The 14,004-nt window shown below is 40.7% G+C and overlaps 2 protein-coding genes across 12 annotated transcripts in view; one reads left to right on the forward strand and one right to left on the reverse strand.

Moving 5' to 3' along the window:
- ACYP2 (acylphosphatase 2) overlaps positions 1 to 14,004 on the forward strand; it is a 254,520-nt gene that overhangs the window by 205,294 nt on the left and 35,222 nt on the right. The gene's annotated exons all lie outside the window — the stretch shown is intronic.
- On the reverse strand, positions 5,890 to 6,953 carry TSPYL6 (TSPY like 6). Its single transcript, XM_038549554.1, is given in 2 exon segments — positions 5,890 to 6,797; positions 6,800 to 6,953. Coding segments are annotated over 2 exon segments (1,062 nt in total).

Genomic DNA, 14,004 nt, shown 5'->3' on the forward strand with positions numbered 1-14,004 from the left:
AAAAATATAAAAACTATATGATCATTTCAATAGATGTAGAAAAAGCATGTGACAAAGTACAACATCCATTCATGATAAAATCCCTCAACAAAGTAGCTCTAGAGGGAATATACCTCAACATAATAAAGTCCTTATATGCAAAACTCACACTGAACCTCATGCTTAGTGGGGACTACCTGAGAGCTTTTCTCCGAAGATCAAGAAAAAGACAAGGATGTCAACTCTTATGGCTTTTATTCCACATAGTGCTAGAAATCCTAGCTACAGCAATAGACCAAAAAAAAATAGCATCCAAACTGGTAAGGAAGAAATAAAACTTTAACTATTTGCAGATCACATGATACCATAGATAGAAAACCGCAAAGACCCTGTCAAAAAAACTACTAGAACTGACGAATTCAGTAAAATCACAGGATACAAAATCAGTGTACAGAAATCTGTTGCATTCCTATATGCTAATAATGAAGCAGCAGAAAGTTAAGAAAACAATGCCATTTAAAATTGCACCAAAACCAACAAAATATCTAGGGATAAATTTAACCTAAGAGATGAAAGATCTGTACTCTGAAAACTATAAAACAATTATGAAAGAAATTGAAGATGACACAAAGAAATGGAAAGACATTCCATGCTTATGGATTGGAAGAATGAATAGTGTTAAAATGCCTTTACTATCCAAAGCTATAAACAGATTTAATACAACCCCTACCAAAATGCCAACAACACTTTTCACAAGACAGATAATCACATATAGAAAAGTGTGTTCCACAGATGTACAACTGAGTGAAGTTTCACAGAACTAGAACAAATAATCCTAAAATTTGTATGGAACCACAAAAGACCCTGAAAAAAAATATATATTATATATAAGATTGCCAAAGCAGTCTTAAAAAAGAAAAACAAAACTGGAGGTATCCCAATTACAGATTTCAAGTTACAGTACAAAGTAGTAATAATTAAAACAGAATGGTACTGGCATAAAAATAGACACACAGATCAATGGCACAGAATGGAAAACCCAGAAATAAACACATAATTTTGTGGTCAATTAATCTTTGACAAAGGAGGAAACAGTAAATGGGAAAAAGACATCTCTTCAACAAATGGTGTTGGGAAAACTGGATAGCTAGATGCAAAAGAAGAAAACTGGACCACTTTCTTATGCCATACACAAAAATGAACTAAAAATGGAATAAAGACCTAAATGTGAGACCTGAAGCCGTAAAAATCCTTGAAGAGAGCATAGGCAGTAATGCCTCTGACGTTGACTGCAGCAACATCTTTCTAGGTATATCCCCCAAGGTAAGGAAAATAAAAGCAAAAATAAACTATTGGGATGACATCAAAGTAAAAAGCTTCTCCACAGTGAAGGAAACCATCAATAAAAGTAAAAGGCAGCCTATGGAATGGGAGAAGATACTTGCAAATGACAAATCCAATAAAGAGTTAATATCCAAAATACATAAAGAATTTATAAAACTCAACACCCCAAAAATGAATAATCTGATTAAAAACTGGGCAGAAGACATGAACAGACATTTCCCCAAAGAAGATATCCAGATGGCCAACAGACCCAGGAAAAGATGCTCAATATCACTGATCATCAGGGAAATGCAAATCAAAACTACAATGTGGTATTAGCTCACATCTGTCAGAATGGCTTAAAAAACCCAAAACAAACAAACAACAAAAAAAACCCCCAAGAAACAACAATGGTTGGTGAAGATGTGGAGAAAAAGGAATCCCTTGCACTGTTGGTGGGAATGCAGACATTAGTGACCACTGTAGAAAACAGTAAGGAGGTTCCTTAATAAATTAAAACAGAACTACCCTGCAATCTACTAAGTGGACTGCTGGGTATTTAGCCCCAAAATCCAAAAACTCTAATTCAAAGGGATACATGCACCCCTGTGTTTATTGCAGCATTATTGACAATAGCCAAATTATGGAAGCAGCAAGATGCAGTATGTGTGTGTGTGTGTGTGTGTGTATGAATATTATATATATTTAATATATAAGAATAAGAATATATATATAATATATATAAGAGAATATTATTCAGCCATAAAAAAGAATGAATCTTGCCATTTGCAATGATATGGATGGAGTTAGAGTAAAATCCTAAGCAAAATAAGTCAGTCAGAGAAAGACAAATACCATATGATTTCACTCATCTGTAGAATTTAAGAAACAAAACAAATGGACAAAGGGGAAAAAATACAAACCAAGAAATAGACTCTTGACTATAGAGAACAAACTGATGGGTTACCAGAAGGGAAATGGATGAAATAGGTGACGGGGATTAAAGAGTACATTTATCATGATGGAAAAAGAAATGAACTATCTCACAAGCCATGGTTAATGAACTGTTTATAGCTGAAAAACTCTGATAAAGGTCAGTTGACAAAATGAACAGCTACAGTAAAAATACTAAAAGTTGATGGCCTGTACCTAGATAATTGAATACTTTTATTCTTAGAAAATGGATTTTAGCCATTTGAATTGTGACACAGTAAATGACTCCGTTAGAATTCACATATATGAAATCATTGCCTACCCAGAAAGATCTGAAACATACTCTAGAACTGGCCAGTTATTTTCTAGCATAGAGGTTCGAGAAATGATGAGGTTTTGTTTTTTGTTGTTGTTGGGTTTTGTTTCATGGTTTTATTTTCCTTAGTTTTCTTTGGACTTCTATTTTTGTTCTTCTCAAGTGTATTTTATTAAAGGATAATTACATATAGAAAAGTGTGTTTCACAGATGTACAACTCAGTGAAGTTTCACAAATTGAATACACCCAGGTATCTAGTACCCAGGTCAAGACACAGAACATCCTCTGCCCTATAGAGTCGGGTTCATAGTCCCTTCCAGTCAATAGGTACCCACCCACCCCCTAGAACATTTGGGAGATAATCATCATGGGTCGCTGATGTTTCTGAACTCTTGGAAGCAGAAACCCTAACTGCCTTTGTTCAGAGTATCTCTCCAAGGATATCCATGAATAGCTTTGGAAGACAGAAATAGTGTTTCCCTCCAGAGCAAAGGGCAGGTTTGCTTACAGCCTTGAAAAAGTAGATATTGTGTCCCCTATGGAGCAAAGTGCAGGTTTACTTGCTGTTCAGTATAATAAAGATAATGTGTGCCTTCAAAAGCAAAGGGCAGACGTGCTTAATTCCCATTATAAAGGATTCACTTTTCCTGAGCCCAGGGTTCCTTTCCTCTAACACAACCCACTGTGTGTGCAGGTGTCATGGGGCTTTCTTCATGCTACAGAGTAAGAATTAGAGCCCAAGAGACTGGTGCAAGTACCGATGCTGGCTATTGAGTTGTAAGGTCCTTTGTCTTGGACTCAGCAACTGTTAACTAGGCAGGCTAACACGCTAAGTTTGTAAGGAGGGTCAGATGCCAGAGTCTTCACTGTTCTTGGTAGTGATTACTGTTCTGGCTTCTACCCCCGTCGATAAAGTTTACCTGTTCTTAAACTTCATATATAAATGGAATTATATCGCACATTGCCTTGAGTCTGGCTTCTTTTATCCAACATCATGTTTGTGAGAATCATTCATATTACTGCATGCAGGCATAATTCTTTATTTCTCACAGTATTACATTGTGTGAATATTTAAAACTTGGGTGGTGGGTTTTGTTTTTTGTTTTTTTGGGTTTTTACCAGTGGTGAATATAGGGGCAGTTCCCAATGTTAGGTATTCAGTTGTGCTAGTATCAACACTTTTATGCATGTCTTTGTGAATACATATATGCATTTCTGTTGGGTATGTTCCCAGAGCTGGATCAGAGGGTGTGCATAGATACTGCCAAACAATTGTCTAGAGTATTTGTGTCGGGCTACTCTCCTGCCATTCTGGTTTCTCTGTGTACTTTTCCACCTTGTTATTTTCCATCTTTTTAGTCTGTGTTTTTTTTTTTTCAGGCTGACATGCTTTTATTTTGCCATAATGTGGATAAATAAAGATAAATATGCCAATGGTGCCCTTCCAATTTTACAGAGCAATCTCACAAGTAATTTTGCTATTTATGGAAAGAGACACTCAATTACTAAGTTGTTACCAGGGTAAATTGTCAAGACAATCAGAGCCACAAGTTTTTCGTTAGGTAACTTTTCCATGAAGACAACAATTTCTGAAGTCTTGAGCTTCTGACAAGACCAAGTTATGCAAGTTGTATTTCTAAAGATAGTTTTAACAGAAACAGGTGAAAACTGTTAGTAATATTGAGAGAATTCTCTATAGTAAACAGGAAAGAGATGGATATTCTTCTAAATGTTCCCAATTGAAAATAAAACAAAATCTATACCTCCAAGTCTTCCCAGTAAGCAGAGAAAGGAGTAAGACTTCCAGAAGCAGAGAAAGGAATAGGATTTTATGAAATACAAGTGAACTTCGGGGCACAGTAGTACTGTATTCATCTTCCACATACATAAGGTCACATGAAAACAGGAGGGAAAACAGCCAACATGGCACTATTTTTCTTTAAAGAACCCTTTGCGAGGTATCAGAGTTAAGGCTTTGGCTACCTGCAGTTCTACTGTGCCAGTCCCAAGAAAAATATTCTCCTCCCATCACTACTCCCAGAGCAAGTCTGCCTTCCTTGCAGGCTCTCGGTTGACCCAGTCTTAATTCTAGGCCCTGCATTTCCCTGGCTCATTTCTGCATCTGGCCTTTGGTTCAGTTTTCCCTGCTTAGGGCACCCACCTCAATCTCTTTGGTTCCTTTCATCCATTCTGAACCAGAAACACCTTTCCTTCCCTGTGGACTAGTCTTCTGGTAAGCCCTGTAGGCATTGCTAAGGGAGGGGAGGGGCTGGGAGAGCATGGAGGGGCAATAAGAGCTCCAGGAGTTTCCTTGACAGGACACCCGCTCTGCCTCTGGAGATGGAAAGAGAGCTAGATTAAACTGAAGAGCTTGCTCTTGCAGGTGTATCTGGGCTACCACTTTTTTTTCCTTTTTTTTTTAAGGAGGGGTGGCTACCACTTTTTAAAAAGAGGTAGAAAAGGGACGCCTGGGTGGTTTAGCAGTTGAGTATCTGCCTTCAGCTCAGGGCATGATCCTGGGGTCCCGGGATAGAGCCCCACATCAGGCTCCCTGCGTGGAGCCTGCTTCTCCCTCTGCCTGTGTCTCTGCTTCTCTCTCTCTCTCTCATAAATAAATAAAATCTTAAAAAAAAAAAAAAAGGTAGAAGAGAGATGAGAGACAAAGAGAAGGAGATGAAGAGGCAGAGAAAAGGTACACCACCCTGGCACCTTTGACACTTCATCATGTTGAGGATGAAGAAGGGAGGCAAATCAAAGTCTCTAAATTTTGTATGAATTCACTGGGTAAGGCTGAGAAAGCCTGGTGCTTTGTCATCAAGGACCCTACCGTTATCCTTGCCATGTGAATAGGGTCTAACTTGTCACTTCAACCACTTGCTAGACAGCCAGTAGGGTTCCTAAGTGATGGTAGTGGTGGTGTGGAATTGAGATCTTTCAGGGGAAGAACTGAAATGTGTTTTATGGGCCGGCAGGGAACCTGGGCCTACCATCACTTCTGGAGATCATTGTGCATCGAAACCCAGAAAGTGAAGCTGGCAGTGGTCTGGACGATGTACATCCATCAGGCAGCAGCCTAAGGGGTGGGTGTAGCCAGTAGCAGGCAGCACTCAGTGCCTGGAAGGGCAGGAAGATCAATGGAATTGCATGAATCACATAGGCCAAGTGGCACACTGCTGTTTTCCCTGGGCCTTATTAATGCCCAGCAATTTTTCGCAGGTGATGAGCAGAGTGAGTAAAACAGGCTTCTGAACATAGCTAGACATCCAGGGGGTAGTAACCAGACTAGAGGCCCTGGGAAGAAACAGGGTCCAAACAGTGTAGGTAAAGGCAGTGCAATTTATAGCATCATTTGTTTGGCTGAGAAGAGTGTGAACCATGCCACGTGGCACGTGATGTTAATGCAGAAAAGCCATGAAGGTCTCAATCCTGCGGTTGAGAGCATGAGTGTTTGAAGGAAGGTCAGTACAAAAGCAGCAATAGGCACACCCAGTGCTGTTGCCAAGGCACTTCCAGCAGGAAGTGGTAGGGGATCTTGTATGGGAGTATTTCCGAGGGCAGAGGTTAACCAGATTGGAACCAAAGGGATCTCCATTGGCTTCCTTATCTGGCAAAATCTAGCTCTGGAGGCCCCTTCGTGCAACAGGTAGTATTGGAATAGATTTGGCCAGAGGTCCTCTTTGATAATCTCAGCAATTCTTTCAGGCTCTGGAAGGTTGTGGTCTGAAAACCGGGTGAAGAAGCTGCAGGTGACACCTTGATTCCTATGAATGAAGGTCTAGAGTTCATGGTTTGGGTGCCATATGATTGGAGTGGCAAGAGACTCCACTTGGCTGGATGATCTGACCTCCTATTCCTCGACAATCAGCTTGTTTCTGCACAAGGGGTTTCTTCGAAAGAGGAATTTGAACTTGGAGCCCATCCTAGGGTGTCTGAAGTCTTTCACCTCCAAGTTGGCTGTGTACCTTAACATGTCTGCTTCTTGGCCTCTACTCAAGGTGGATAGCTGTGGCTAGTTCCAAAACGCACTGACCCAGAAGCTAGGAATATTCCGAATGATGTAGCTCTTCTGCTCTAGGTAGTATTGATGTACTTGACCAAACTTGCACCACAACTGTAGTACGGCTCTGTCAGCCTGAACGTTTATAGTGTCCACTTCCAGCTGGATGGCCTCCAGGGAGCTCACGTGGAGATCCACGTTCAGGAACCAGGGACCTGCTTTCACCTTCACCTCATTTACCACTTTTTTTCCTCCCCCACTTCCATTTCTTCATCTCCTGGCTTCTGCTCCACCACTTCAGCGCCCTCCTCCTCAGCCACTGCTCCTGAGAAGATGGCACAACCTTCAGTCCTTGATTCCTTGGCTTTTGCCCCAGCCATCCCTTCAGACCCCAGCTTCCCCATTTCTAGGCGCCTTTCCCACCAGGGCCACGTGGCTTTTCACAGTGCAAGCCATTTTTTAGGCTATTGTCAGTTGCCCAAGAGGCTGCTTCCAGGCCCTCCAAAATTCTGTATTTTTTCATACTGATTTGTAGGAATCCTTTGTACCTGCTAGATACAAATCTTCTTTCAGATAGATGTCTTGCAAGTATCTTCTCCCTTTCTGAGTTACTTTTCTCTATGTTAATGATGTCTTTGGATGAACAAAAGTTGTAAATTGTAATATATTCTAATTTATCATTTTCCCCTTTAGTGTTTTCTTTTTTTTTTTTTGTGCTCTGTTGAAGAAATATCCCCTCTCAAAAAAAAAAAAAAAAAAAAAGAGAAATCTCCCCTCTCCAAGATCTTTCACTTTTATGTCTACAATCGATCTCAAACTGGTTTTTGTGAACCGTGTGATGAGTCAAGATTTGTTTTTTCCATATGAATACTGAGTTGACCAGACACTGCTTATTGAAAAGACCATCATTCCCCATGAATTAAATGTTTCTATCAAAAATGTCATGTGTCATTGGCCAGAGCCAGTCAGTTGGCCTTACCTAGCTTCAAAGGTCAGGTAGTAAGTATTACCGTTCCCTGAGCCTGGAAGAAGGAAATTCTGAGTACTGGTGAGCACTATATCACCCATCAAAGAGTGTAACTTGGGGATCCCTGGGTGGCGCAGCAGTTTAGCGCCTGCCTTTGGCCCAGGGCGCGATCCTGGAGACCCGGGATCGAATCCCACATCGGGCTCCCAGTGCGTGGAGCCTGCTTCTCCCTCTGCCTGTGTCTCTGCCCCCCCCCCCACCCGTGACTATCATAAATAAATTAATTAATTAAAAAAATTTAAAAAGAGTGTAACTTGAGTAATGTGTAAAAGATCAGCTGAGTTAGGCCAAAGAAAGTAGAGAAAAGGTAATGAGGAACATAAGAAAAATGAATGACAAAAGAGTACCCCCCAAAGATTAACAATAAAAGGGGAGAGAGAATAAGTAAACAGTGTTTGGAATGAAAAATATAGACACAGTAGTGATCTAAAGAAATATCAGGGAGCACATTAACTTTAAGCCAGTGCATTTTCAAACATGGATGAAATGTATTACTTCATGGAACGTATAACTCATCAACACTGACTGAAATACAGTAGAAAACCTAAACACAGAAAGAAGAAGTAGATTGAATCAATAGTTTGAAAAGAATCTTCCCACAAGAATAGCATGAGGCTGAAATGGTTCTGAGGCAGATACTACCTTTAAGGAATACATACCTTTAAGGAATACATAATCTACTAAACTTTAAATATTTATTGTGTCCTTATGTTATACCTAGCACTATTCTAGGCCTTTTAGGATATATTGGCAAATCGAACAAAGATTTCTTCCCTCAGAGTATTCAAGTAGAGCAACAGGCAGAGGCAGAGGGAGAGAAGGAGAGACAGGCTCCCCGCTGAACAGAGAGCCCAATGTGGGGCTTGATCCAATGGCCCTGGGATCACGACCTGAGCCTAAGGCAGCCACTTAACCAACTAAGCCACCCAGGTTGCCCTTATTTCAGGATTTAGAAAAAAGAACTCAGAATCCGACTTAGGTTCTGCATGGATTGCTCCTGGGTGAAGAATAGACTGGATGGGGGCAGTAGTATATGTCAGGAGATCTTTTAGAAAGCTACAAAAGTAATCCAAGTGGAAGAAATTTCTCAGATCAAGTGTAGCAATGGAGGTGGGCAGTGGATATAGTATGATGGTATAGCTAGCATGGTTTCATGATGAATTGGGTAGGGGAAATAAGAAGTCAAGGATGACTCCTTGGATTTTGACCCAAGCAGCTGGTGAGATGGAGTTGCCAGGAGAGACAGGGAAGATTGTGATGGAGCAGATCTCTATGGGAGAATCAGAAGGTTACTTTTAGATGAGCTAAATTTAAAATTACTATTGGACAACAGAGTTAAGACAGTAGGCATTGGGAATTTGGAGCACAGGAGAGGTCTGGGACAGGGATACATATTTGCAAATAATCAACATACATGATATTTAAAGCCAGAGAGCTGGATGAAATCACCAAGGGTGTGAGTATTGACAGACTGAGCCCCGAGGCTTCCAAAATTACAAAGTCAAGGAGAATAAGAAGACCAAGGAGAGACCAGTAAAGTAGGAGGGAATATGAGAGTGTGCAATGTACTGGCAGCCAGATATGGAAGGGAAAGTGCTTACCTGGGTGACATGGTGCTGACAGGTGAAGTAAAATGAAGTCTGAGAACTCATTATTGGGTTTTACAACAAAAAGAGTTACTGGTGACTCAGTAAGAGCACTTCCAGTGGAGTGGTGGGGGGTTGGAATGGGGTTTGAAAGGAACGAGAGGAAAGAAATTGGAGACAGTGAATATTGACAATTTTTTTTGAGGAATTTGCTCCAAAAGGAAATAAATGGGGTCATCATTTGACAAGAACAGTTTTGGAAGAGTGGGAGGGTGACAGCTCAGCTATAATGGGTTTAAGAGGAAATGGGAAGGGAGAAGAAGGGAGAAAGTTAAAGCAGCAAGTATTCACGACTCTTGAGTTTTACTTCAGAGAAGTGGGATGATGGCTGGTGGAGAAAGTGGATCAAAGAAAATGGTTTTAAAATGGGACAAAAAGAAGTATGTGTACATGCTGATGTCAGTGATTCAGCAGGGAGGAAAAATTCATGATGTAAGGGAGAGGAAGGAGAATCAGTGGATGGATGTCTTGAATAGATAAGAGCGGATGGAATCTGGTGCCTTGGTGGAGGAGGGGGCTGAAAGCATGCCAAGTTCACTTGTGCGAACCAGCGGGATGGCAAAGGATGAGGATATATGTATCTGGTCAGTGGGTTGAAGTGGTGGTATCTATGAAATTCTCTTCTGATTGCTTCAGTGTTCCCAGTAAAGTAGAAAGCAAGATTGCCAAGTGAGTATGAGGCAAGAGGCAGTGGGACTCTGAAGAGAGATCAACAAGGTCATGAATTTGAAGTGAGGCCCTTCAGCCTGGTTGTGAATTTTTCTTCAGCCACATTCAGTATAAAGGCACAGCATGAGTAAGCAGAGTCAGATTTAGAGCTGAAGCAAGATGGGCAAGAGAATGATGATCATAATCGATCTTAGAATTTAAGCCTGGAGGAGTAGAGGACATACAGGGATGAGGGGCAGTGAAAAGGTGGCCTGATCCATACACTGGAAGACCCAGGGAATTGAAGGTCACTGGGGCCAAGAACCAGAGTGAGCTAGAAGGATGCCATAGCAGTCTGGGAGCGGACTGCAAGGGATGGTTCAGAATCTTCCTCCTCCTCCTCAGAGGGGGGCTGAGATGAGGCACACTGGGGGTGAGGCCGTTCCGGGGAGGAGGTCAATGAATCAGGAGGCCAGGGTGGGAAGGATCACTGATGTCTGTATTGAAAACACTGAAAGCTAAAAGTCCAGAGCAGTGAGAATGAGCCAGGAGCTAAAATCATTAAGAAATGTGGGGGGATGAAGTAGGAGGGGCATGAATGCAGGACATTAGGCCATCGAGACTGAGGTCAGGACATTTTAAAGCTCATTCTGTATTCTAGGGCCATGGTTAATGATACAGTAATGCCACCCTTAGCTGAAATCAGTTTGTGGGAAAGTAGGCACCTTTAAAATTGCATATTAACATCACAGACCCTGTATTTTACTGTTTTTCTTTTTCTCAAAGTGCCTAGATGACAGTTACACATACATTAGCAGGTCAAAAATAAGGAAAGTATATGTTGTTTTTTTAAATCGGAAACTGAGAGGTGATAAAACTGAGTTTACTGTGAAATGTAATTTTCTCTCTGGGGTCTTTCATTCTGTTTGTGTCCTAGACAGACCAGAAACTATTGAAAAGGACAAAATAAGGTCTTAAGTTGGGGCTTAAAACATTCTGAGGAGACACAGACACGCACACACGCACACACATATATATATACACACACACACATACATTTTTTTTAAAGGGGGAATAAAGAGAGATGATGGAAAACATTTGAGCCATCCAGTCAACAAGAGAAAGTGATGTGAACAGAGAGGAAGAGGGAGCGGGGAGGGATAGAAAGAGAAAGAAAAAAGGAAGGAAGAAGAGAAAAGAAAAATGAGGAAAGAAGGAGGGCTTCTCAGGAGAAGTGCACTGTGGTCACAGATCTTCACACTGTAGAACTGTGGCATGTTTAAATTCCTGGGAAACAGAAAAAGCATGCTTTTTCAATAGATAAACCTAATATAAGGTGAATGAAGAGAGCCTGTGAATTGTATGGTCTTATTTCTCTTGGATTCTTCAAATTTTGTTGAGCAGTTCTTCCTTGCTTTGAAAGGGATCTCTCACTCTTGACTTAATTCTTTAAACAAGTGTATTTGTCTAGTGACTTGCAGAGCCGTGGTTCCTTGGGCGAGGCCACTCAGTGTAGAATGCTGAGGGCCTCAATACCATTTTATTCGGTGAAGACCGGAAAGAATGTGGGCAGGTGAGAGGAGGAGATGCACACTATGTTCATTTCCTCAGTTTCCCATAAAAAGCTCACGAAACTGTGTGTGCCTAGGGGATGATGAGAAAGAGGCTTTACGTGATTAACCAAGTAGCTTCACGGTGGCAGTCATCTCTCTGTGGCCTCTTAGAAAAAGTATATAAATAGAAGTGGAGTGAAAATATTTTAGTTACCAGAATGTGGGTAATGATTTACTCCAGAAAAGTCAATAATTGTGATTTAATCATTTTCTAGTAATGCAGCACTCAGAGCAAATATGCATGATGATGCTTGATGAATCTGTGAGGTTGAAGGTCTGTGTCGGGTGCTGGCCGGGCAGACAGGCCCCAGGGTCTGACTAAGGTCAGCCCAAGGGTATACAGAGCCATTATAAAAATGGAAAAATATAGTATAAAACATCATATCAAATATGTTTGTAATCTCTAAACGTTAAACATAATTATTGTGTGATTGCAATACAATTAATGGTTAAAAATAAAGTTGGTACTCTAGCAAATCAATAAATTTATGAAAATTTGAAATATTGTAGGATCTTTTAAAACATAGCATGACCTTAAAAAACAAAGTGCATCAATTGTGTCATCATTACAAGAGCATATTTTTTGAGCAAATTCTTCCAGCTGCTTTAAAAACTCTTTTATCTCTACAGTAGATACAGAATGGTAAATAGAATTTTGTTCTAATGCCTAGTGAGTTCTTCTCAGCTGTCATTTTTAAATCTCTTTTTGATCTTTTTTTTCTTTAGAAACAACAATATTTTTGTGTTTTGGTGTATTACATCCTCACTGAACCCTGTGAACTAGGTACTATCATTTAGCCCCATTTCATAGATAGAAAAACTGAGGTGCAGAAATAATAAGTAATTTGCTCGGGGACACATAGTAAATGACAAAGTCAAGGTATGAATCCAGGCACTCAGACTCCACAACTCTTCCTCTTAAACGCTGCAGGGTACACTCTGACCCTTTCTCCGCCTCAATTTTCTTCTAGTGGTTGTGACAGTTAAAGATATGGAGCTCAGGCAGGGGAGGCATTGATTCTGTCTTTGTCTGTTTCTGTATTGCTTGATTTGTTATAAAGGACATGAATTATTCATATATTTTTATAATCAAGAAAAAAAATTGAGGAGTGCCTGAATGGCTCAGGTGGTTGAGCAACATACTCTTGATTTTGGCTCTGGTCATGATCTCAGGGTTGTGAGACCAAGCTCCCCCTGTTGGTTCCATGCTGGGCATGCTGCCTGCTTGAGATTCTCTTTCTACCCAGTGCACCTGAGTGGCTCAGTGGTTGAGCATCTGCCTTCAGCTCAGGTCATGATCCTGAGGTTCTGGGATCGAGTCCCGAATTAGGCTCCCCTTAGGGAGCCTGCTTCTCCCTCTGCCTATGTCTCTGCCTCTCTCTGTGTCTCTCATGAGTAAATAAATCTTAAAAAAAAAATAGATTCTCTCTCTACCTCTCTTTCTGTCCCTCCCCCCACCTCTCTCTCTCTCTCTCATAGATAGATAGATAGATAGATAGATAGATAGATAGATAGATAGATAAATTCTAAGGCCTATAAGAGTACCTGGCTCTAACAGAGAGGCACCTAATAAAGTCATTGCCATTATGTCTGAAAGCAAAGTCCTAGAGTTTCCATCTGATTTACTAGGGATTTATTACCTCTGGGAGCTGGGTTATGAAGGGAAGAAATAAGATAGGCCAATAGGCAGAGAAGAATTCAGGTTAGAGGTTTGTATTTTCCAATGCGAAGGGCTTGTATATCCTAAAGAGAGGGGTGGGAGGGAGAGCAAATCGTTTTAAGTGAATGTGAAAACCGATGGAGTTAAGTCCCAAGGAACAGGCCAGAAGGAGGGATGGTCCTAGAACCTTGGATAAAATAACTTACCTTAAAAAGGTTCATATGACTTAACTGTTAGTAGATAAGCCCCATTTTATGAGCTCACCAAGGTATCAAAATAGGTATCAAAAATAACAAGATCGTTTTGGAAAATGAGATGAGAATGAAAAGCACTCTATGGTTTTATTTATCTGCCTGGTTCTGGGCAATGTGGGAACAGGTTTTCTGAAGAGGAGCCAACAGTTTATTTTTCCATTTGTGGGTTACAATGGTAAAATGATTGTGGCAAAGGAACATCTTTTCAAGCGGCTTCCCTTGGTGTAGGTCAGGGGGGCAACAAGAAGAGGTATTTCTGCAGCTGGGAGAAAGGTTCAGAACTGTCTTTCTGGAATGGGCTCTCATTTCAGAGTCTAAAATAGATTTGAAATACTGTGCTATTTGGGAATTGGGGCCTATTGCTTCTAAGCACATCTGTTGGTAGCTGTTGAAATTCAAATAAATTCAAATAAGGTCCAAGTAATGCTCATATTACTTACCGATTTCAAGGAGCATTTAAAAAATACACATCCAGAAAACCTACACTAGTCACTGACAATACTGAAGACACAATATGGAAAGCCTTGATTTCCTGCCAGCTGTAGTTATTTTGAGCCTGAGCCATAACATTTAATTCTTTAAAACACCCCTTTCTCCCTGCCTGAAC

This window comes from Canis lupus, chromosome 10 (assembly GCF_011100685.1).
Source record: "Canis lupus familiaris isolate Mischka breed German Shepherd chromosome 10, alternate assembly UU_Cfam_GSD_1.0, whole genome shotgun sequence".
Taxonomy (NCBI): Eukaryota; Metazoa; Chordata; class Mammalia; order Carnivora; family Canidae; genus Canis; species Canis lupus.